Here is a 25230-nt window from a genome sequence, read left to right as displayed (position 1 = left end):
ATGACATCCTTGTAGAGTTTTCCTGTATATTAGATATACCAGGAAATATGAGGCGCACAATCTCTCCGCCACTTAAGAACCTAGATAGGCCTCTCATGGTGTGAGGAATGCCCCCATAGCAGCCTATGCATCCTGCTGCCTCTCAGCATCAATGCCTTCCCTTTGAAGTTGCCCTGTGACAACCGCTTCCCTTCTCCTGCTGCCCTGAGCTCTAGGCTTCGCACACACTTGGGACGACTCGTGTTAAAATGCAGAATCACTTTCTATGGTGTTCCTTTGGCTTAAAATAGGATTCTCAGCTTGGAAATCAGGCAGGGGAGAATTTGAAACCTCCAAATGACAGCTTGCTGGAAAGTTTCTCAATCTGTCCCATCTCCCTCCCAGAAGCTCAGCTAGAGAACACCAATTGGCTCCACTTGTGTGTCTCTGCTAGAGGGTATGTGTTTCTAACAGAGATGGGTGCCTTCTCCTTTCAATACAGCCATCCTTTCAGACAAACCTCTTAAGACTAGGCAATATGTGGTTATTTCATTGGTAACTAAGACTGGTTGAAAGTGGATCTTAACAGTGTGTTCATTAAGTCGCTTAACTCTCCAGTGCTTTGGAACTCATTGTATCCTTCCCGTCAGACTTTGGAAGTATCTCACAGTAGCAGACATGTATAATCCATTTGTCCACTTAGGAACAATTTGGAAATCATGAAAGAGTGCAGCTGTCTAGTGGCCATGGACAAACTGGGTACACCTGAAAGTGGGGCTGGAAAGGAAAAAGGATGGAGTGCAAGAGAAGGATGAAGCCAAGGCTCAAAGTTTAATATTCAGCACTGCATTTATATAGGGAGAGCCCACAGACTCCATCCTTTGTTTCAGCTGGATTATGTTGCAAAACAAGCTCTAAGGGCAATCTGCTCCTATAGGAAATTGCAAATGCTGTGAGGCCAGAGACTCCAGCTAGGTTGTGGGTCTATGTAGCATACTCAAGGCTGGGGGAAGGGTACACAAGAGACCTGCTAGGCAGGGTGAATAATCAATTACCATGGTTTATTATTCTATTAGGTTCAGAAACAATCTAAAGATCCAACAAAGAGCAATAAAACACATTATTGTCCAGCCATATGTCACACAATTGTGTATCCCGTGAATACCATTCCCTTAGTTGACTATAAAATTTCCTATGTTTATAAAACCTTGAGAAGAAAAATTGGGAGATAATATACTAGAATGTTAACTATAGCTAGTGAGATGAAATGTTTGTGGGCAGGGATGGGTGATCCAATATCTAGTACCTTCATACTCAAAGGCAGATGTTATCTTTTCAGCTTGAGCCTCCTGATAGAAAAGACAGAGACGAATGAAATTGTGCGTGAGTGTCAGTGAACAATAAGATAATTAACTTGGCTCAAGATAAATAGTTCCCCAGTACCAAATTCCAAAGGAGTTTAACTCTGCTCTTGTGTGCTATTGTGTAAAGATCTTGACAAAGTTTATACATCTCTTGTGGAAGGGAGACTCTTTCTTATGACCAACTAAAATAAGCTGGGTAGGGAGTTTGTGCCCCCCACTGGGCTCCTACTTCTGAATTCTTCACTCGTAATTGTGAAGTGTTTGCTGCATCTAGTAAGTTGCATCTTGTGACATGCACCTTGTAGCTGCAGAGAAGACACCAGCTTTTTCTTGGGAGAGCTGGAAGTCTGCGTTTTTTTACTGAACTGACTTGATCTATCCCCCATCTCCTTTCAGGTGTCGCTGCACTGGATTCCAATGTGTCTGGGAAGATTGGTCTGCGCGCTGTAGTATATTATTTCTCCACCACCGTCATTGCTGTAATCCTAGGTGATGCTTATTTCTGACTCCTTGGTCCTCTTTGTTTGCAATTGTAACTTTGTGTTCACAAAGTAATTGGGCTTTTAGAGTGGTTTTTTGTTTTTTTGTTTTTTTTTTTTTTTGCCAGAAAGTAACACTGTCAAATTATCCTGGGCCTTTTCTGCTTTTGAGTCTGCCTAACATCTTTTTTTGTGAACGAAATGCAATGCCAACAGAATTTTGACATTTCTGTGCCCTGTTAGTATCTTTGGATAGAAAGAAGTAAGGCTAAGGCCAAGAGTTTACATTATCTTAAGCCAGATAATTAACCTAAAGCAGTAGAATTTAATTAGAAGGCAGTTCCAGAATGGTTGGACTTCGTTGCATTTCACAGTACTGAAAGCTAACAGCTGGCACCCTTTCCAGGCAGGAGAAGGGGGTGTGCAAATAAGAGGGTGGGTTGTTGTAAAAACTTGCTCCTGCCTTTGTAACCTGTGCAACATTTTTAAAAGGGCCCCCAGAATTAGGAGAAAGGAGAGAAGAGTTCCCAGATACTGCAGCCAGCTTGACCCCTACATCCCACTTTAATGAACTGATAAGTGGTTGGTTGTGGTACAGTTTCAGAGGTACCCAGCCAAAGGGGAGTGGGGAGCTGAACACGGCTGTAAATCAAAGCCACTGCTTAAAGATCCCTGGGGAAGATAGACATAAAGGGGAAATAGCAAAAAGAAAGCAAGATGATACTTACTGGGAGACCATGATTCATACTTTCACTGCTAATGGAAAAGACCCAGCAGCAGAAGGCTGACCTGTCTACATCCAGAGGTCCTAACCCCTCCTATTAGCATTCCCTCACCCTGGAGGAGTGAGAAAGAGCTCGAGGATGCTTCTTTACTCCCCTCCAGTCAAGCCATCTCGGGTACCCAAGTCTCTCCTATAGCTCCCCACTGCTGCTTGTACACCCCCAAGAGTTGGGAGCTCAATGCTATCTAGTCTCCAGTTGTGCGCTCAGGTGCTGTAATGGGTGGACAGTTCCCAGCAGCAAGCTAAGCCATCCTTCCCTGAACTCCCATCCTGTGTCTTCATTCCACCCCTTGTGAGAACTTTCCAGATAGTTTAGGCCTGTCTACAGACGGTTGGGGGGTTTTTTGTTTTGTTTTGTTTTTTTGTTTTTTGTTTTTTTTTTACATGTGACTCTTAGGAGAATGGCCTGGATCTGCAGATAGAAAGAACAGATAGAAACAAATGACGTGCCTTTTATTTCAAATTCCCAATCCCCTGTAGCTGATTTCACAGATTGAAGAATGGGAGGAAGACTCTTCCCATTACACGGTGTTTCCAGAAGCAATTCTAGGGTATCGGTCCTTCATGAAAAAAGCAAGACGATGTCTGTGTTTCATCACTTCCTCCCTGCAGTGGGGTGGGACTAAGGTAGTAATTAAGACTTAGCATCTTGTTGAGAACTTGGGGCCTTCCATGTCACAAGATTGCCTGCATCACCTTGTCATCTGGTTCTCCAAAGGCCACCCAGGGACACCGGATGCCCTCAAGGGTTTTAATCCTCTGGGACTACTGTTCTTGATTACAGGCATTGTGTTAGTTGTCAGTATCAAGCCTGGTGTCACTCAGAAAGTGAACGACATCAACAGGACGGGCAAAACCCCTGAAGTCAGCACCGTGGATGCCATGTTGGACCTGATCAGGTGAGTCTTGTCGGTGGGTGACTTTCTGGATACACCATCTGTATAGTTGCACAAGGCCTCATAGGTGACTTAATGCTCTGATGTCTTAACATTTGTATGTGCATGTTAAATAAGTGTATGTGTAGTGTACATACATGGAGGTCAGAAGACAACTTCAGCTGTTAGTTCTTTGGCCTTATTTGAGACAGCATCTTTTTGTTGGCTCTGTGCTGTGTAGGCCAGGGTAGCTGGCCCTCGAGCCTCTGAAGACTCTCCTGTATCTGCCTCCGTTTTTACCATATAAGCACTGAGATTATAAATATGGATTTCTGTGCCCAGCTTTACATAAGTTCATGGGGATTTGAACTCAGATCCTTACATGTGTGCAACAAGCATTTTATACCCACTTAACCATCCCCCCAATCCAATGTCTTAACATTTTTAATAATTTATAAATTATCATGCATCTCATTTTGCCATAAATCCTACACATCACATAGCCAGGACTCTCTATTTGCCAAACATGGTTCAGAGAGTAATGGTTCAAACAGGATCCAGTGTAGGACTTAGGATGGACAGAGATGCAGGAAATGCGCTTGTTACATAAAGACACTGGGCAGAACTGGGTGGTCAGTTCTGCAGGTTCCTTGAAGAAATTCCTGTTTTTATTGTTACAGAGAATCCCTCTTTTCTAAAGTGGTCAGCACTACAAACAATGAGCAAATTAATTAAAAGTATCAATTCAAGCAGAAACAAATGTAAAAAAAAAACTGATACAGAATATGTATATGTTGGGTAGTTTGGCAATGTTGTCTCTGCACATGACAGCCTGCTGTAGTCTCACATCACTTCTGCAGAATTTGCTGACTCATAAATGCATCATTAGAATCACTAGGTTCTGTTTCCATAGAGTGGAACAACCAAGACATAAGGAATCACCAAGAAAGCCAATGAAGTACTTACAATGAGGTACTTACAATGAAGTACTTACAACGAAGTACTTACAATGAAGTACTTACAATTACAACTTAGTAATTTTCATTGTGTTTCAGCTGTGCTCCAATACCTAACTAATCAGGAGAGAATGTGACCTCTTGGGGCTCCTGAGTCTCCAAGGCATGTAATTTAGTTATTTATAGGATTCACGTTTTTCTCACACTGGGATTTCATTGGTTTACATATTTAATTTGGTAATTATGTTAGAATTGCAACTGGAGTTAAGGATTCAAGGACAGATACAAAAGTGGAAGGATATAGAAAATCGAATAACTGTCTCAGCTGTGAGTGAGTGTCCATCTGCCTGTGCAGGACTTCCTCAAGAACAGCAAGGATGCCACTTACGGAGTCTGTTAAGTGGAGTTGATGAGGAAGACTTCTGTTAAATGATGGTTGACTAGAAGGAACTCAGGAAGAAAGAGCTCAAGCTTAATGCAAGGGGTGCTCTGCCAAGCAGAAGCCAGATGAGAAACAGAGCCCATGCTCTGCTAGTCTCAGTCCTACTGACGACATATTGAACTTAATAACCCAAAGCATGCTTCCCTGATATAAGCCTGTTTTCCGTGTCTCCAACAGGAACATGTTCCCAGAGAATCTGGTCCAAGCCTGTTTTCAGCAGGTAACATCAATGGCTTTGGTCCTAAGTTGCTCCTTTGTTCCTATGACCCACTGTGACTTCATTTTCAGCTATGACACAAGAAATGGAAGTAGCCCATCAAAACCAACAGCATGAAGTACACCGTGCACAGTGGGGTTTCTGATGACTCCTGCCTTTGGGGCTGTAGTGAATGTAGGCCATGACTGACAGTACTGGCTTCTCACCTAATACTCTCCCTCAAACAGAGAAAAGCAAGAACCAGCCACCATGTTCTATTTTATTTATTTGTATTTTGGAGAGCCATGTTATATTTATAAAGAACTCGGACTCTCTGCACATGCAAAGCAATGGAAAGAAGAGCTCTCCGTCTCTTCTTCCCATGCCTCTCTAGGTGACCATCAATGTCTAACATGGTGGCCAGCCCATCCAGAACTGGGTCCTGTCCTTAACCAGTAGATGCCCAGTGCTAGTGTTCTGCAGGAAAGGCATGGGTGTATCAGATGTCTTTTTTTCATGAATGTTCACCATTGTTTTTGCTCCACTGAAAATTCCTTTTCTGTTAATCTGGGCTCCTTAAAGCAGCTGAGTCGCTCACAAACTGCTGTATTCATTTGCATAAATTACATGGACAGAGACCTCTATATATGCCTATAAAATTGGCAATCACATTGCTCTCCACAGTCCCCACCAGAAACAGAACCACCTCTATTTATGAGGTGCCTTTGGAGCTCAGCCACAGTAGCCATTTGTAGAGTTCTGAATTGGCAGAGATTCTGTGTGTGGGACAGTTCTTTCTAGTATCATACTATAGTGGCTTTTTCTCAATCCACCATGATTGAAGCCTCACAGAACCAAACAGGGCTTAAGGGAGAGATTCAATAGAACTCTCTCTCTCTCTCTCTCTCTCTCTCTCTCTCTCTCTCTCTCTCTCTCACTGAATAGCCTGGAGGAATTGCTGATTTGGGCACAGCCACCCAGTTACACCTTTCTCGGAATGTATTAGTCATCTTGACTATTTTTATCAAAGCGCTAAGGTTATTTTTCCAGATGAAAAATGATCAGTTTATAAAAACTAAAAATGATTGACAGGAATCTCCCTGGCTGTGGAAGCGCCTACAGATAAATCCTGTTTGCTTTCACAGTATTTCTCCATCCATTTCCCCTGCCATGAAAGCATGAGAACGGTCTGGTATTACTGAATGGCAGTTGAGGGAGTCGGGAGTTTGGATTTTTAGATCCCAATTAGTCCCAATGCCTTCTGGGAAGGATCCACAAAAGCTAGAAGCAACAGAAAGAAGCGCCATCAGCAGAACCCTTGGGTGTCAGTTATTTGGCTAAAATAACATCCGTGTGGTAGAGCCTTGGATGCTGGGGGAAAAAAAAGTCTCCTTTTTTACTTTGTGTGCCTGTTTTTCTCCCGTGTGCAGTACAAAACCAAGCGGGAAGAGGTGAAGCCTGTGGGTGATCCTGGGGGGAACGAGACGGAGATGTCTGTCACCACGGCCATGACAACAATGTCTGAGGTACCTTCTGCCACCCACACCCCTCCCCAGCATGCATGTGCAAGTCTTCAATGGTAGGAGAGAAAGATGGTCAGTCTTCAGGATATGCAGAATCCACATTTCTGAGTCTACCCCTCTCCCAGACACGCCCGTAGCCCTAAAATCAGCCCTTGTAATCTTTCCCAGCCCCACAGGGGTGGCACGGAGCTGAGTCACCCTCAGTATCTCAGTTCCAAACTGAGGTTGGATGAGGCTATAATACATCTCTCCATTTTAGTTTTCATTTAGTAAACAGTTTTCATTCAGTAAACAGATATCCATCTCGGTCTGTGTTTCTTTCCACTCTTTATTTCCTTTTGTGTGTTTTCTTGGTGATTTGGTTTTCTATTTTTGTTTATATTTTATTTTGTCCTGTGCTACACTGAGGGTCTCTTTCATTTGCTCTTTATGTATGTGGGTGGGTGGTGAACAGTACTGGGGATTGAACCCTGGGCCTCCATGCCAAGCAAGTACCCTTGAGCTATCTCCTCCCTCTCCCTCCCCCTCCCCTCTCCCTCCCCCTCTCTCCCTCCCCCTCTCCACTTCTCCTCTCCCCTCCCCTTTCCCTTCCCCCCCCCCCCACGCACGTGCATCATAATACTTTCTGAAGCTATGGGCCCTCTCATACTGTTGTGCACTTTGCACACACACACACACACACACACACACACACACTCACACACGAGTGGATAATAATGCCTGAAGCTATGGGCCCTCTCACACTCTCGTGCACTTTGCTCAGAGTCACCCCTATTGTCTTCTCTGTTCTGCTCTGCCCTCCCTAAGACTACAACCCCGTGGTTCCTTGCCCGAACCTCTCTGCCTGTATGTGATTCTGAGTCCAGACCGTCTTGGACTTCAGAAGAGCCCACAGCATGTGTGCTTGGTAGCATACCGCTTCTCTGAATGGGGTCCAGTATCACACCAGAGTCAAACACTACCAGTGTTTCTTCAGCAAACTCAGGAACGTTCTGCTGAGTAAGAACGCATACATTCATACATAGAGAGGCTATGAGTTGATGACCTATAGTCTCAGCATTGGCTCGGGTTTCTCCTAGCTGGTCCTGTCTCTCCAGCTACATTTTAAGACCTTACACTATAGCCTGTGCAGTTAGAACATTCTAGCTGTTCCATAAACATTTTTTTCATAAATAAGAAGTGACTGGTACCCCAGTGACTCATCAGCATAATTCTTTATAGACCTGGCCTATCCTATACAGATTATGCTACCCCTTAGTAAATTGCATGCTATTTTTTGATCAGAATGAAGTGATGAAATGATTCATACTATCAGATGTCTGGCTAGTTTTCATCTCTTTAAAATCCCCATTGGTCACATGAGACCCAAGGCAGCAATGACTGTCCCTCGGCTTCCTTATCGGGAAGGACCAGATGGTAGAATGTCCTCTGAATGTTCATGCTGGTAAACACCATGTAGTTCTTGCATTATTAATTTCTATCTTTTTAAAAAGAAGCCTCCAAATGTCGCTAGTGGTTAGCCCTGAAAAATGCCTCGATTATAAAATTCATAAGAACGTGCGACACCGCAGCACTGGAAGTTTTCAAAAGACATGTTCACAGAGGAGCTTGTTAAGAAGACAAAGCCCCGTAAACCTCAGTGGCGGGGGACAAAGCGTTTCACATGCAGACTTCCCTCGCTGTCGTTTTACTTCTTAGAACTCTGACTCCCAGCATGCTTCAGTGCGTTTCCTTGGGTTTGATCCATAGAACAAGACAAAGGAATACAAGATCGTGGGCCTGTACTCAGACGGCATCAATGTCCTGGGCTTGATTATCTTCTGCCTCGTCTTTGGCCTTGTCATTGGAAAAATGGGAGAAAAGGGGCAGATTCTGGTGGACTTCTTCAATGCCTTGAGTGACGCCACCATGAAAATCGTCCAGATCATCATGTGGTGAGCAGTGCTGACTAACACCATATCATTCCCACAGATAATGCCTTTTCAGACCTGGGAAGAAGAGGCCTATGCTCCTATGTGGGTCCTTCCTAGAGAAGGCAGACATTTAAAATCAAGATTGGGAGTATTACCTGATTTCACAACCTCCTCAGGAATTAATCTAGACCTAAAAGTCTGTCAGCCATTGTCTCTTGCCTCAGAATCCTGGAGAGCAACTTGCACCTACCCAGCCTTCCTGTCAGTAGGGATTTCAGAAGGTACTGGCGTATCTGAATACAAAGTGCTTCTTCTTAGGCCCGAGGTAGAAACGAAATTCAGAATATCACCAGCTGTTCTAGCCTAGGTATGACCACATCTGATGAAAAAGCTGCTTTCTAGCATCCAGAGACACTGCGTGTCTGTCCTGCCTGTGAGATGACCCGAAAGTTCAGGTCTCCTGAGAGACCTCTACCACCCCTTAGCTCATGTGGAACTAGCTCAACATTTTATAATCTAAATAGTAGAGATTGACAGGAAAATATCCAGTAGCGACAGCCAAGGAAGTCATTTAATCTCACTAAAACCTCAGCTCTGTCATCTGTGAGAAAAGGATAATAAAACCTAGCCCAGGGCTAGGGGAAGAGCATTAAGTGAAGTGATGTGTGTCAAATACTTCCCCAGCATAGGGCATAGCTAAATAGAGCTTTACAAATGGAGCTGCTGTGGCCTCACACAGTGCGGTTCCTATTGCCTCCCTGATGACACCTGAGAAGCAAGATGATCATGGCTGGAATGACCTGCTCATGTGCAATGAAGAGATAGAACATCCAATGGGGGGCAGGGGGGTGTGGACGCTGCATATGTGCTTCTGTGGCACACATTCTTACCAGAACCCCCTTAATTTGGGGGGGGGGTGCTAGATTCAAAGCTGAGCCCTTGGCTTCTTGATTATAGCCTGTGGTTCTCCCAGGGGAGAGCACATGTACACTGAGCATGCCCACACTAGCTGGTTCCCTCCCCGCAACCTATCTGAGAAGACCTGTGACATCTGAACTGTGCCTTTCTTGTGCTTGCTTTCTAGCTACATGCCGATTGGCATTTTGTTCCTAATTGCTGGGAAGATCATAGAAGTTGAAGACTGGGAAATATTCCGCAAGCTGGGCCTTTACATGGCCACTGTCCTGAGCGGGTACGTCTACTCAAGAGAAGAGACAGAGCTCCCTGCAAATACATTGGGGTTACTGGAGAAAGGCCAGGGTGCGGCTGGTTAGATGTAGCTTTTCTCCCATGGAGGAGAGCAGGGCATCAAGGCTGTCCTTTAACAGCTGTACCGTAGGTGGATCATGCTGTGCTAATCGCCAGCTCCTGGCAGAACAGCTTGGACCAGACTTTGCCACACACTTCATTGCTTGTGTTTAAAACAAGAGGAAAAGCTCATGTGTAGGCTCTTGGGGCTATCTCCTATCCCTTACTTCCTTAAGAATATAAATGAATCAGGCAGGCAAGGATACCTCCCACATAGCCCAGGGCTGAAAGGAATTAAGAACCTGGATACATTCCATCTTCCGCAAGTAGGAGTAGGAGGGCTGGGTTTGGGTCTGAGATTCTTGCTGAGCTGGTGTCAGAAGGGTGTCCAGATGCTAGGGCTGTTTAGTAAGTGTCTGAGACCTTTCAGAAGCCGTAAAACAAACAGGAAAGGTGCCAGGGTTGAATCTCTTGCACAGTTCTTACAGCCAAGCTGTTGGCTCCTTAAGAAGAGATGCTATAGGTTCTGAATGGTGCCTCCCTCCAAACGTGCCCGGCAAGGCCAGGATGGTTCTATCCGCTGAGAAATATGGGGCAATAGGATGAGTAAAAGATGCCGATTTAATTCCCACGGGCCAATCAGCCACCTTGAGCCAATCAGATTCCCTCTCAGAACCTCACCACATTGCGGCGTTCCCACAACACAGCATTAGTTGTTAACCTGGTGTGCCTGAGAACACAGCTTTCCAGCTATGCAGAAGCAGCCTGGTCCAGCAGTGTGTGGGTCAGAGTTGAACTGCAAGACCACAGAGATGAGAGAGGCAGGGCTTCTACTTTCTATTAGCCCTGAGCTGGAGCTGCTGCTGAGCCAGGCCATACCAGGGGTCGGGGGAAGGGTGGGGGCCGGGGCGGGGGGTGGGAGAAGTGGCTGCCTGGGATAATAAGCCATCTTTAATGGGGTTCTGTTGAGTTCTTGTCTCTTGTTCTATTTATGTTTCTAACAGAAAACTAAACAGCGTAGTGAAGATCTCAATGATTCTCTGCACTAAGAGGACTCTCTCCTCATACTCTCAAGATTGCTCTTTGTAGAGCTCACTGTTCACTGTGCATTGTCTTGCTGAACAGTCAGCTCATCACTTAAATGTACATGCATCTGCTAGTGAGTCTCATGTTGCCAGCCTCTTTTAGGGCAATCCGTAGCTTCCTAAGTGAAGCACTCTGGGAGCACAGGAATAATAAAGAAGTTGGAGACAGTCCTAAAGTGCAAGTTTCTCCTTGTTGTAACTCTGACCTCCCTCTTAGGCAGTAGATGCCATTCCAGAGCTCGGTCCAGAGGACGGGGTGGGGTGGCCTGTGAGGAGAGCTATAATGAGGTATCATGGTTGGGGACAAATGTGACCTTGGAGGGAGACTCGGCTCAGCCAGGGAAGGTATGGGACATTTCTGTAGAAGGTGGCAGAGATGGATCAGTGCGCGTAGTGCAGGAATGCATTGCAGGGACAGAGCAGATGATGTGACGCTCAGTGAGCTTGGGAATCTAAATTTATCTTCAGAATTTGCTAATAACTCTGACAAGGTGTTTCTTCTGCTAAGCAAGCCTTGACATCCCCATCAGTGGAATGGGGACATCTGTTCGCTGTCAGACGCCCCTATCTCACTGGGTCTTTGTGAAAGTTTAAAGATGTCCTGATTTTTAAAGCTGACTGAAAAGTAGGATCAGTGTGCAGACGTGGTATTGAGATTTTCTCCCTCTCGTTTGCAGGCTTGCAATCCACTCCCTCATAATACTGCCCCTGCTCTATTTCATAGTTGTGCGGAAGAACCCTTTCCGCTTTGCCTTGGGTATGGCGCAGGCTCTCCTGACAGCTCTCATGATCTCGTCCAGGTAACCAGGAGGAGAAGTGTTTGGGGGAAGTCTCCAGATAGTGCCGCTCTGATAGCTTTTGGTGAAGACAACTGCAGCTTCTGGTTTTGATAGGCACCTTTGAGAGATGGTGCCTAAACTTTCTGTCTGTCTTCTTGAATGTATTTCTCTACCATTCCAAGTACTTCTTACACTCTCCATGTGACCTGATACCCAGGAAAGATTCTGACGGGGGGGGGGCAGTGGTAGGCACAGCACCTCCTGTTTTTTGGTCTGGCCAAAAGTACCAGCATATGGACTGGGGAGGACCCAGGTTCAATCCCCAGCACCCACATAATGGCTCATGATTGCCTGTAACTCCAGTTCCTGGAAATCTAACACCCTCTTTGGGCCTCTGAGGGCACCAAGCATAAGGATATATATACAGGCAAAATATAAATACCATACACATAAAATAAAATTAGAATAAATTATTTTCTTAATTACCAGCATGCTTTGGGGCCCTTTTTTCACCTTTTGGGAAATGGGGATCTTTTTAGGGTGGAAACTGAGGCCTGGCCTTCTTAGACCTAAAGTCTTTTCTCTTGATCCCACAGTTCGGCAACCCTGCCAGTTACATTCCGCTGTGCGGAAGAAAAGAACCAGGTAGACAAGAGGATCACGAGATTTGTGCTGCCTGTTGGTGCCACCATCAACATGGACGGCACCGCGCTCTACGAAGCTGTGGCAGCCGTGTTTATTGCGCAGCTGAACGGCTTGGACCTGAGCATTGGACAGATTGTCACCATCAGGTGAGGTACAATGGCGCTCTCACTACATCACTGCTTGGACTGCCTCCAGCAAACACGGTCCGTGGAGAGAAACCGAGAAGGGCCCAGAGATGGTTCTGCTGGTCTATAAGTCCCTGCCCAAGATGTGGTGGGTAGATTCATGGCGCATGCAATTCCTGCTTCAGGAGATGGATTGCTGAAGCAGCTTTCTGTTCAGTTCACTGTGGCCAACAGGTGCCAGACAGTTTACACACCAAAGATTCAAGGTTGAATCTAGCACCAGTTCTTGCTCAAATGGGAGTTCCTGGTGGACAAGGGTTAGATACCCAAATAAATGCTGGGTTTGTGATAGGACTCTCACAGAAAATTGATGGGGAATCATGGGGGCCCCAATGAGAGAAGGATCAAACATACCTGGGAAGAGGAAAGAAGGATTCCTAGAGGAGAAAACAGTATGGATAAATCTTAGATGAATAGGAATAGCAAGAAAAGACAAAAGGGAAGTGCTCAGAACAGCAGATATATCTCAGAACCTAGCAAGAGTCCAGATTATTATCATATGATAAACAGATTTTCATTTTAAAGTATCTTTAAAGTATTTTAAAGATAATTAGCAGTATGGTGGGAGGCTTGGATGGGAGCAGGGACCACAAACTAGAAGATCAGTAAGTCCTCAAATGGCCTAGATCAAGACCTACACTGGGCATACCTCAGAGTTAGTGAATCAGAGAGCCAGTGTCTGGATTTAAGAGAATGCTTATAAGGTCCTGGTGCCTACACAGTGAGTCCCCAGTAAATGTGAGGAATGGGTGACACTATTTGGAAAGTTTGTAGAGAAGAGGGAACTGAGGAAGAAACCTCAAAATCCTATTAGAGGTAGATGAAGGGGGGGAAGGGGGGAGGGAGAGAACAGGTGGGAGAAAACCAGGGCCATCGAGGAAACTTGGGGACAAGAGGTTTGTTTTCAAAGATTAAAATGGCCCAATGTCTGATGCCAAGAAAAGTTCAAGTCAAATGAAGCCTGAAAATTAAGGAGGTAGGAAAAATGACATTGGTGTTGTGTCCTAGAGCAGCATTACTAGCCAGTAGCCTCGTGTGGCCCTTGGGTGGCTAAACTGGGTAGCACGGATGTGGAACAGGCTAACTACAGATAGCTCTGCTGGAACGCACTGTGTGACAGACTGGGATGCCTGTTGATCTCAGGACCATAGGTCAGGTTCAAAGGTCAGTTTCAGATGAACCTGGGTGAGCTTCATTTATGTTTCACGTACACTTTATGCTATAGTCTCCATGATTTCATGAAGTATTTGTAGTGCTTAGATTTTATAATCTGTCGTGTGAGATCAGCTGTGGGATTTTCCATCCATAGTGTCACAATTAGTCTTAGATTTTGGAGAACTTAGGATGTTGGACTTTCAAATGGTCAGGTTAACTAGGGATGCAGGAACAGAGCCCTCCTCTTGGCTGATTAAAGAGTAAAAAGGAAAAGCAAGCTTGCAGCGCTCAGCCGGGTTTTATTGAAAGCACACAAAAGTACACAGAGAAACAGACTCCTCCAGTCTGGAAAAGAGGATCCTGGATCTAGAGTCTGGCTTTTTCAGGCAGAGCCGAAACTTTCATATGATGGAGGGTGGGATGAGATCTCTTATCCCTCAGAATTGATTGGTTTGGGCTGTTGCAATGGTTTGGGGAACTCAGAAAGTTGATTGGTTCCCATCATTAGAGTCCCCTTTCTCCTATTTGATAATCAACGCCAGGCAGTTTCCTCTGGCAGGAAAAACATCAAGGCTTTAACCCCAAAGAGGGAAAAGGAAGTCAGCCATCTTAAATGTTTATGGGAAAGTAGAGCATGTTTTCCCTGGCTGCCTACTTACCGAGAGCTGTCAGACTCCTGGTCCCTCAGGATTCTCAGACTGTGTTGTTCCCATGGTGGCTGCTGTACTCAGAGCAGTGTGTGTTTTGATCCTGGCAGAACAGCAGAAGTGTTGTGTTCTGAGTTTGCTGCACAGGTATTATCCTGACTTTTCAGGGTTTTGTCTACACAAAAGCTGTCCAGACATCTAACCCCTCAAATGCAGGCAAGGAGTTGAGTACCTTGCCAAAGAATCGCCAGAACCAGGAATGTAAGCCAGATGTGTCTAACTTCATGCTACCCCACAGCCTACCCTCCAGTCCTGCTGAGCCTGGGCGCTAGGGCAGACCTTTATATCTTGGAAGCTGGAGGCTCAGCTGTGCTGAGGCAGGATGTGTTTGAACAATGAATAGGTTTTCATCCATTTCCCCTTACCTGAAGACAGATTGTTCTCAATGTCACACCAAAGCCACTCAGATGACAGAAGCTTTGTGAGCAAGTCCAAGGCTCAAGAGCACAGTCTTCTCTGACTGACTGAATTCGGAAGCCCAGCCTCACGCTGATAAGGACATGGCTAACCACATGTTGAGGCTTTCAAGGGGATCAATGAGCCTGGGCACAAATCCCTTCTGATAAGGAAAAACCCTTGATACATTGTTTAATTTTTTTTCAACCATCATTGAAATAAAGTTGGATTTTTTTTTTCCAGAAAGGATTTAGGAAGGATAGCGCCCCTGGATTATATAAGCCTAAAACTTTCAGAAACATTGATACAACCCCAGAACTAAGTCACTGTGAACTGGCAGTCATAGCCTCTACAAGAACACATACTAGGCAAAGCAGCTGGCAGGCTGTTGACCTGTAAGGCAGCACTGGGCAGATGAATGGGCAGCAGAGCCTGTTTGAGAATCCAGAGGCCTTTGGGACCCACAGGAATACGCATCTGTGGCTAGATCTGGGCTTTGTCTAGTTTACATCAGCAGTTTCTGCACCTTTGCCTTTCAGCCCACCCGAATCCGGAAATGATACTTTATACCCTGAGGGTAAGGCCACAGCTCCAAAAAGCACTGTGGGTGGCCTTGCCTGCTCTCCCCATTCAGTGGGTTTTCAGGACGCGGTGAGCCTTGATTTCTCCAGAATGGCCCAATTAAAATAAACATACTGCTGGTGAGAAACTGGATAATGCTAGGAGAAATGTCCCTATACCCTATACTGTGAGCTCAGGAGGAATCTTGTCAAAAACATGGGAATGAAGTTCACCTGGCTACCTACCTAAGATTCCAAGTCGCTCTTCCTTTTATACAAAGGACATCTGCTGGCCTGAAGGAGCAGTCAGGAATGCTTTTACCTTGGACAGTGTCACAATTTCTCAAATCGGTGCCTTTAAGGGATGTTCTTAGTGAAGACAAGAGTCTTGTGATGGCCAGGCATTATGTAAAGCCTACACAACCACTCCTTTATCCCCCTGCCTTCACCTCAGACATCCTTGCCAATCCACTCTACCACCCCTCTGCTCCCCTTCCTGAGACAACTGAAATTCCTGGCACATGCTAGGTGCTCTGTAAATGACTGAGCAGCTGAGACTGGAGGAGGAAGGAGGCAAGGGTGGGTAGATAAAGCCTTTTATGAAAATACTTGTATAAAAAAAAAATTGGTAAATCCCTGCCCTACCTCTTCGTAACTGCCTCAGTTTTGTGGATCGTTGCTGTTCAGTACTTCTTAGCTTTAGAGTGACCTGCCACAGGCTCTCCTCCTGCTGAGACATCCTGCTCCTCTTAAGCCCCTACAGTTCTGGGGTGTGCACTTGTACAGGTGTGTGTGTGTGTGTGTGTGTGTGTGTGTGTGTGTGTGTATTGGATGGGTGGGCAGATCACATGCACACGCACGCGCGCGTGAGAGACAAAACTGGTTATTTAGCAAATGAGCTCTAAGTGTTCAGTATGGGACCATAACTGTAACAGCAGCCATGGAGCCTGTGTCAGACCTGAGGCCTCGATGGAAGACATGGATGTCTAACCCTTGCCTGCCTTTGTGTTTTGGCTCCAGCATTACAGCCACCGCTGCCAGCATTGGAGCTGCTGGGGTGCCCCAGGCTGGCCTGGTGACCATGGTGATCGTGCTGAGTGCTGTGGGGCTGCCTGCCGAGGACGTCACCCTGATCATTGCTGTTGACTGGCTCCTGTGAGTTGGATCAAAGGCCCCTGCCTGGGTTGGTTGGGTAGGCAGCTTCCCAGCCATGCAGAGACTCTCTGCTGGGCTGGGCCTTCTGTCCCGCATTGACTGTTACTGCTTTCATTTCCTTCTGGCAAAGCTGCCTGGTAACATGCTTGAAATGAACTCTTCATAACTTCAGCAGGGGTTTTCAAAAGCCAGTGAGCTCCATCAGTTCCTGGTATCCCTGGTTACACTTAAGGTTAGGGGCTGGGTGGGGGACAAGATTAAACATGAGACAGTGGAGTGAAGGAGCAGGATAAGTCTGTCCCCACACATCCCAGTCCTGAGTTAGCTTCATTATTAGCAGCACCTCCTGCTTCAACATCAGTGCATCTTTCCAAGCATCTTTGGCATCCTCTGGGCTGGTGACAAGAACAAAGGTTTTAGCACGTGCCTGTGTCTAAATCCTCATCTGGTATCTTAGTAGGTTTAGGATCATGTGGATGTTCCTTAACTTCTCTGAAGCCCAATTGCATTATTTATGAGATGGAAAAAATTATGCCTAACCGCAGTAGCTTGTTAGGGACCAAGTGGGCTCATATGAGGCAAGTGTCTAGAAGTGAGGCTGGCAGTCGGTACATGGCTCAACAGAAGGCAAGTTCTAGTGTTATGATGGCAATGAGTCAATCCGACCACTCAGCCCCAGACAGTTCTCTTCTATCTTACACAGATACACACACACACACACACACACACACACACACACACACACACACACCATACACAGAACATCTGTGAGGAAAGATGCCTCTTTGACACCCAAAATTGAAAGTGGAGCAGCCTGGTATCTGGCTTTCTCTTTGATACTCAGGTCTATACATCTACCTTCTAGTTCCAAGTTCTGGCTCTGCCCCTGCCATTAGAGTAAGTATAGCTCCATACTGAACCTTATTTCCTATTAGAGAAAGACCAGGGTCAAACAGTTTGTAAACCACAGCTAAGATTGGGGAAAGGGGTATGATCATGCTGTGGAGGTTCCAAGCTTGTACCTGGTGTGGAAGCCGTTTCAAGTAAAAGAAGAAACCAGGCTGACTTAAACCCTGATCTTTCCTAGAAGCAGTGACTTTTGCTTCCAAGATGAATGAGGGTCTAAGCCTTTAATCCCAGCACTCGGGAAGCAGAGGCAGGCAGATTTCTGAGTTCGAGGCCAGCCTGATCTACAAAGTGAGTTCCAGGACAGCCAGGGCTATACAGAGAAACCCTGTCTCAAAAAACCAAAACAAAACAAACAAAAAGATACAAAGATGCTGGCCCAGTGCAGTCCCTGACAGAGGGCATGCACATTGTCACGTGTAGTCACCATTGGCTTCCTAAGTATCATCTCCACAAATGTGACCTCGTTCTCCGTTCTTTCACCCAATCTCAGCATCAAAATGGACACACCCTCTCTAGGCCGTCACTCTAGGCCTTCACTCTAGGCCTCTCTGCCACTGGCCCCTTCTCCAGCCTGTCTGGGATTATGACACAATGCAGGCGAATCAATGAGGACCCCACTTGCAGGCTGCTCTTTATTTTCAGGGACCTCATTGTTCCTCCATGTCCCTGCCAGGTTGTCCATGGAGTGACCTTATTTGGTAAAGTAATGAGTACCCCAGGGACACACCTGAAGCCCACAGACCTGGCACCATCCAAACCCCAACCAAGTACTGAGATTCTCTCACCTTAGTCAAAAGAGAGCTCCTAATACCATGGGCATTACACCTGGGAAACCCACAAAACAGAAGTCAAAGCTGAAAACTTTATTGAGTTCTGAGCCATCCTTAGAGCCCTCTGTGTCTATCTGAAGACACCATTCTTATTTGGGAAGGAAGAAGGGAATTTCGGGAGTCTGAGATGTCACTGCAACTTACTGAGAACACGGACCAACTGGGGCCCATATTCTTATTCAGCCCTTTAGAAACCACCCTCTGCTCCAGGCCTGAAGCATCTGCTAAGCCAGGCAGACAGCATTCTGCATTGACTTAGATCTTAACTGAACACATCAGAACCTTTCCTTTCTCCATAGGAAATCTGAGCCCATTCTGACTCTCCTGTCTCTTTCCCAGGGACCGGTTCAGGACCATGGTGAACGTCCTGGGTGATGCGTTTGGGACGGGCATCGTAGAGAAGCTCTCGAAGAAGGAGCTGGAGCAGATGGATGTTTCGTCTGAAGTCAACATCGTGAATCCCTTTGCCTTGGAACCCACAACCCTCGATAACGAAGACTCAGATACCAAGAAGTCTTATGTTAATGGGGGCTTCGCGGTAGACAAATCTGACACCATCTCGTTCACTCAGACCTCACAGTTCTAGATGCCTGGCCTCAGATTGAGGCCTGGGATTGTGAAGGGCGTCTCCACAGGAGCCATCTCTTAGCAAACTCCAACATTAAGGAACGAGAAGGACACTAAGAGTCAACTGTACATTTAGTTTGATAAACAGACCTCCAGATTATTTTCTATATTTGGCTTTATAGCCTTGGTTCTCTGGGTTTAGGGATTTGGGGTGAGATGAACTGAAAGGAAATAAGAAAGTTGTGTTATCTGGATTTTCTAATTCTATACAACAGAGTTTGGAAGTATATGAAGCAGTAACTGTTGGGATTAGGTCATAGATATGGAAGAGAAATTGGTTTCTCATGCATAGACCAGTGTTTGGGGTTTTTAAACAATATTATTGGCTACAAATTTTTACTCAGGCTTTCTATTGGCGGGACTTCCTTTGCCTTCTTACTTTTATAGATTATAATGCATCTCAAAAGCCCTACCCAGTTAATGTGCCAAATTTTCCATTTTGACCTCATCTCCAGCCACTCTCAAACTTCCCATGGGGCGGGGGTGGGGGGGAGCAAAAAAGATCAGCATAGTTCTGCAATAACAGTTTAAAGATAGTTGTGGGGTTTAGGGGAGGGGAAAGGGTTTTTTATTCAATGTACTGTATTGAGACACTGGTAGCTGGTAACCAGTGTTCAGTATAGAACTATATGTATATGTGTGTATATTTATTATTTTCATGTAATTTGCAAGACAGAGATCAGTAATGAACTATCAATGTGAAATATGCAGCTTCCCTTGTACTTGAATCAAAACGAGAGCTCCAGCCTAGGTGTGAGCTCACCAGAACACTGTCAGGCACTCTGGGATGAGAAATCAAGTTGCTGGCTTACTGTGATTCAAGCCCTAAAGCAGAAACATATTATGGTGAAACTCTAAGATGACACAGCCGTTCATATACAACATCTAGGGTCAGGCTCCCGGGAGGGGGAGGCTCCCTGTGAGCATGGAATAAGTACATTTACAAAGGCACTGTAGAGGCAGGATGTGCTCCCATAGCAACAGAAGGCTTCGATCTTCAAGTAGACTTCAAGACCCACTTCACAAGGCTGCCACTTTTCTGTCCTTGGTTTTCTCTGCCCCTCCCCATCCCCCAGGGCCAAACTAGCAGTGACAAGTCACTGCTGTTTCAAAACGGGGTGACCTAAATTGAATAAGCCTCATTGCAAGGTGACCAAGCTATCCTTATACTGTAGTCTTTTTATTTTATCTTTTGGTTTTTTATTTTTTAGTTTTTGAGACAGAGCCTCTCTACATAGCCGTGGATATCCTGGAACTCACTATGTAGCCTAGACTGGCCTCAAACTCACAGAGATCCTCCTGCCTCTGCCTCTTTAGTGCTGGCCTGAAAGGTAGGTACCACCATGCCCAGCTCTACACTGTATTCTTACAGAAGAAAAACCAGGCCATAAGCTACTGGTACCAGTGGTTCAGGGACAATACTTCAGTCCTTCCCTGGAGAGGATTGTTCTGGGAATCTCAGCCTTGTGGCTTAGAATCCTCTGCCTGTCTTTCTCCTGCTAATTCCCGAAGGTGGCTTATAAAAGTCTACACTTCTGTCCTCATCCTGTAAATAAAACTCAACAAAAACTTGTTCTTAACTTGGAGACAGATTCATAACAGCCGTGTTTCTGTAGTGCCCTTAAGTCATCTTAAACCCGTGCTTTTATATTTAAGAAGCCAGAAATTGTGCCAAAGATAGCAGGAAGGTAACTGAATGCTCAGAGTTGGCCACGCCCACCTGAAAGCTACAGACTGACCGTCATGGTGACCCTTGACTCCGAACTTTGAAGTACAAATATCTGTATTCTTTATAGGAAGTAAATCTAAATCTAAATGAGGTTGAATGGATATTTTATTTAGGAATGGACGGTTCTGTCCCCTTATCAGGTGGTTCTCCTTAATGGCAGTGAATTGGCAGAGCTGTTCACAAGATCATTGGGGTCATCTTGTAACCAGCCACTTCACACACTGTGCTGTTAACTCAAGATGATATGTTCCACTTCCTTCTCAATAAACATCTCCCCCACTCTTTCTCCCCTTATCTTTCTGCCTCTCATCTGTTCTTTTATTTACCTGGGTAAGTGTGAGAAAGTGAATTGTGGGCTGGTGCTAGAAGCTCTCTGAGATCATTGGCTTTAAAACCAGAGACGATGGGCTTGGAAATGTTTTGTCACCCGGAGAAAGAAAGGTCAGGACTTGAGGAAGACACACCAATCCTTCTTGTTCACCAGTGAGGATTACAAGACGGAAAGGCTATTCCATTGTGGACAACTGGGCTCCTAGTGTGTGACTGAAACGGAAATCGGATTTGCTAGAAACTGCTTCAATTGTGTGACCACCTGATAAGGGGATTGGTTCACTGAAGGGCCAGTTCTACCCTCTGAAATAGGACTACCAATTACAAGTAGCTGGATTTGGATGCCCTTGAGAGAGAGGACATGCCCCTACCTGAGCACCCCAGGTACCAGTCTTCAGAACAGGACTCGTGTGTAATAGATATCAGAGGAACAGACAATTTCTTGGCCCCACTGAGGAAAGGCAGCATTAAAGTGCCAGTTGCTTTTTGGCCACAGGAATCCAGGACGGAGTCTTGACTGCCATGCAGGGTAGAGACATTCCCAACAGCACACCAATTTAGAACCAAGTTTGGAATAGCTGGTGGAACTGAGCAGAGGCCCACCCCACGAGCTTAGCCGTCTCCCAAACGATATCCACAGAGAGTATTCTTACCAGTACCAACAGGTGACTTTAATTTTTTGTAGCTCTCTGGGTTATTAAAAACCCAGCTCTATTTTTAGAGTCACCACAGGAAACAGTGTGACCTGGTGATCAGAAGAGGGGAGAAGAAGCAATAGTGGTTTTGATGGTGGTTAAGGGCCTTTCCTCTGTGACAAGAAGGAAGAGGTCCTGCACACCCTTAGCAGAGCACTAAGACGACATACATCTCTACTGGTATTCTGCATTTAGTAAATTCTCGGTAAGAAACAACTTGTGAACACAGAACTCCAGTACCTTCTTACCTTTGTAATCCTTTCCAGTAATATAACATGCCCACCATCCTCCCACCAGGCCCCCCAAAAAAACCTGGCACAAAAGGTTAAGACTCTCCCAGGGTCACATAAGGAACAGTGGTGGGGACAATGTTCCCTTCACTGGGTACTGCCAGGCAGAAAAGGCCAGGGATGCTGGTAGTTCACTTTAACTCAAGTCTAGGGTGGCCTGAACATTTTGAAACACTTAAGTGTCATTGAAGAGATCTACTTTGCAGCCTAATGCCTATCCTTAAAATATTGCATTGCAATGCTGAAAATTTTGCTAAGAAGGCCTTTAGCGTATAATAAAGGAGGGAGCACAGGCTGGGCCAAGGTGATGGACATGGATGGCTCGGACTGTACAGGTGGTCACAATTACAGCTTCTTGTAGGACAAGCATCTCGATAAGTGATTTAAATACATGAGTATGATCCTTGCACCACCCAAGTGTTGACCTGTGCTGGCACAGGCCTAAGTATTTTACATGTATATAATCCTATTTGTTCTTTTGAACACTCTTCCTACTGCCATTTTCCAGACTAAGGAAATTGACCTTCTAAGGTTAAGAACTTGCCCAAGTTCACCCAGCTAGGACACATACATGATTCTAAGTCTTTTCCTATGATGCATGATAGCCTGCAGTGTCCTCCTTCAAGGTTGCTGGTGCTTTCTAATGTCATTGAATTTGCTACAACCAAATTTACTTAGACAAATTCGCTCTCCTCAGTTCCCCATTCTGGCAGTAGGCAGTTTAAAATGTCAATGAACCTCCTTTCACCCAGTGGCTTGACCTCTCCCCTCTTTATGGCTGATTGATATCCTCAGTATCATATCCCTCTCCACCCAAGTCCCTTCTAACTATTTCAATCAGAGTCCACTTTTTCCAGAAGGGCTGTTACAGGCAGGCAGGCAGATAGATCCTTCTCCCTCTCTCTCCTCTCTCCTCTCCCCCCTCTCTCACCTCTCCCTCCCCCTCTTTCCCTCTCCCCATCCCCTGTGGTCTGCTCTCCACCTACACAGTTCTCCCAAGTCTCCATGGTAACCAGTGCCCTGTTTGCAAAGCCCAAACAGTCCCCAGTCACCAGGATTCCATCTTCTGCTGTTCTCAGCTCCTTTGGTTGGCCTGTATTCTAGCCCCCTGTCCCTCTGTTTCCTGACACCTTCCCAAGTTGCCCTCCTGGTTTTTTTCCTGCTTCAGCTAAATGCACATGGGCCCTTTGAATCCTGAGGGAGGAGTGGACAAGCTTTGTATCATTCTGTTCTATATGCACCCCACCAGAAAGCCATCCATTGCCAGATGAATACCAAAAGAATATGGCCACACAGTGTCTCCTACCCTGGCCACACAGCTAAACTCCAGATCCCATTCCCAACCTCTACTGGGCTTTTAAACTAAACTGACTCCATAGTAACCTCAGAATGTTTTCCAGAAGTCTCTCCTGAACTGAGTTTAATATTTCCAGAACATACCCATTCCGTCCCCTTTATCTTAGGGTGGTAATGGTTCTTCCTGCCTCTGAATCCAGCAGATCTGAGTTGTAAGCATGGCGAGAGAGGTTGGTTCAATCATTTGAGTCCCTCTGCTATGCGTTTCAGTGAGGGAACCCGAGGGGACCATGTTGACTCTGAAGTTGCTGCCAGATTTTGTTTGCTCTTTAGACCTGAGTGTTCCTGCATTTCCTCTTCCCATTAATCCTTGAATAAACAACTTGTATGTTAATAATCCTCTAGGTCCTACTTACAACAATGAAACCTTCCTAATGAGAATGAGATGCGGAAAGATAAACAAAGGCCAGGCCTTCAGTGCCTGGCAATCCCTGCCCTGCCATTCAGAAACCCCTCCCCTTCTGCCAAGTATGCAGAGTATTTCCTAGTCTAGGTCCCCTATTAAAAAGAGACTATTAAAAAAATCCTCTCCCAAAAGACCTTACTTGACCTGGCCTCTGAGTTCATCCTGATTCACAAAAGTCACAGACACTGAACATGAAGGAGCTCATGTCCTGAGTTCTAGCCACAAGGTGATTGTCCTCTTGGCCAGTGCTTTGCTCTTATTACATATTTCATATTTGCCTTGCAGCTCAGCCAAGGCCACCGGCCCTGCTGCCTCCTTAGAGGGATGGGATCCTGGCCCTCATCACACATGCACACTCTTTGAAGCACCATTAAGACAAGTTGCCCTGGGATTTCCTCCCATCTCCATGCTTGACCAGGCACTTCCATACTCCAGAGCACCCTCTTCAGAAAGTCCTCTCTTTCTCACCCGTAAACCTCAGTGTCCATGGCACAAAGTCGTAAGCCCCGGGGCTAATGTTAAAGACACTTCAGAAGATGCCCCCAGGAGATAATCCTTTTCCCTACAAAACCCAATGTAGTCCAAAATGCCTCACTTCTCCCAAATTACTGTCCAATTTGTTCTTCCTATTCTTTAACATCCAAGGAAATCACTGGCTCCCTTCCCAGGAAAGATTCCAGGGCCACAGAGAAATAACAGTATTTTATCACATGGTTAGGTATTACCTTGTTTTATTAATATGAGACTTGGCTAAAAAAACAAACAAAAAACAACAACAACAACAAAAAACAAAAACAAAAACTGAAATGGAGTTCTACGGGTTTCACTTAAATCTATATCATTATTTTATACTACTAAACACAGCTCTATATAGCCATGGAGACTTCTGCAGTTTCCGTTTTGGGTTTGGGGAATCTGAACATCTCATATGAGACTGGAGAAGGTTACATGCATGGTCCATCTCTCTCCAGTTCCCAGCCACTGCTATCTCAAACCCCACTGTGGTTGACGACTATAGATCCATCCACCGAGTCTTAGCTAGCAATGCCACCCGAGAACCACTTAGAGCATCTTTACTAGTAAGGATAGAAACTCCAATAGGGGACAGGACTTATCTTGTACCCTAACACAACCACTCCCTCCTACAGGATCCAGTCCTCCACTGAGCAGAGTTGGATCTTGATGACACACAGTAACTGGAAAGTGGTGGATCCCCACAAAGGGCTACGGAAGGGGGTTGGTCAGGGGTAGGGCAGTCCACAACCCAGCACACAAAGGATGTCATCATATGTCCGGGGTTGAACTTCCCTTACGCAAAGTCAGATGATCTTACATGAGTTTCCACAATGAGTCAAGCACTTCCACCCACGGCACCCAACCGCTCACATTCTGTTCCTGGAAGTCACTCCACTGAAACAGGTGTGATCTTTATCTCAGCTCAAAACATGGATCCAAGTGTAAGTTCCTGGAGGAAAAGGAACAGGGGGGCTTATTTTGCTAGAGGTGGGGGGGTGTGGGGGGAGAACTTCCTAAAAAATGCTATTTACAAACAACATTTCAAGGCCAGGAAATAACAGAGAGTGCCTCTTGTTGACACAGAGGTGGCTAAACCTCATTCTTAAGACTGGTGTG

At 45.6% G+C, this 25230-nt stretch overlaps 1 protein-coding gene across 1 annotated transcript in view; it reads left to right on the top strand.

Moving 5' to 3' along the window:
- Window positions 1-20840, top strand: part of Slc1a1 (solute carrier family 1 member 1) — a 79214-nt gene extending 58374 nt beyond the window's left edge. Inside the window, exons 3-12 of the mRNA XM_021151606.3 lie at window positions 1740-1832; window positions 3391-3505; window positions 5057-5099; window positions 6506-6601; window positions 8348-8532; window positions 9596-9703; window positions 11522-11644; window positions 12220-12414; window positions 16292-16426; window positions 18505-20840. Of these exons, the coding sequence (XP_021007265.1) occupies window positions 1740-1832; window positions 3391-3505; window positions 5057-5099; window positions 6506-6601; window positions 8348-8532; window positions 9596-9703; window positions 11522-11644; window positions 12220-12414; window positions 16292-16426; window positions 18505-18751 (1340 nt within the window). The 3' untranslated portion in view covers window positions 18752-20840. The remainder of the gene's footprint in view (window positions 1-1739; window positions 1833-3390; window positions 3506-5056; window positions 5100-6505; window positions 6602-8347; window positions 8533-9595; window positions 9704-11521; window positions 11645-12219; window positions 12415-16291; window positions 16427-18504) is intronic.
- Window positions 20841-25230: the final 4390 nt, after the last annotated feature.

Source organism: Mus caroli, unplaced genomic scaffold (assembly GCF_978045245.1).
Source record: "Mus caroli unplaced genomic scaffold, Mus_caroli_1 scaffold_20, whole genome shotgun sequence".
Taxonomy (NCBI): Eukaryota; Metazoa; Chordata; class Mammalia; order Rodentia; family Muridae; genus Mus; species Mus caroli.
This window is presented reverse-complemented; position numbering and strand designations above follow the sequence as displayed.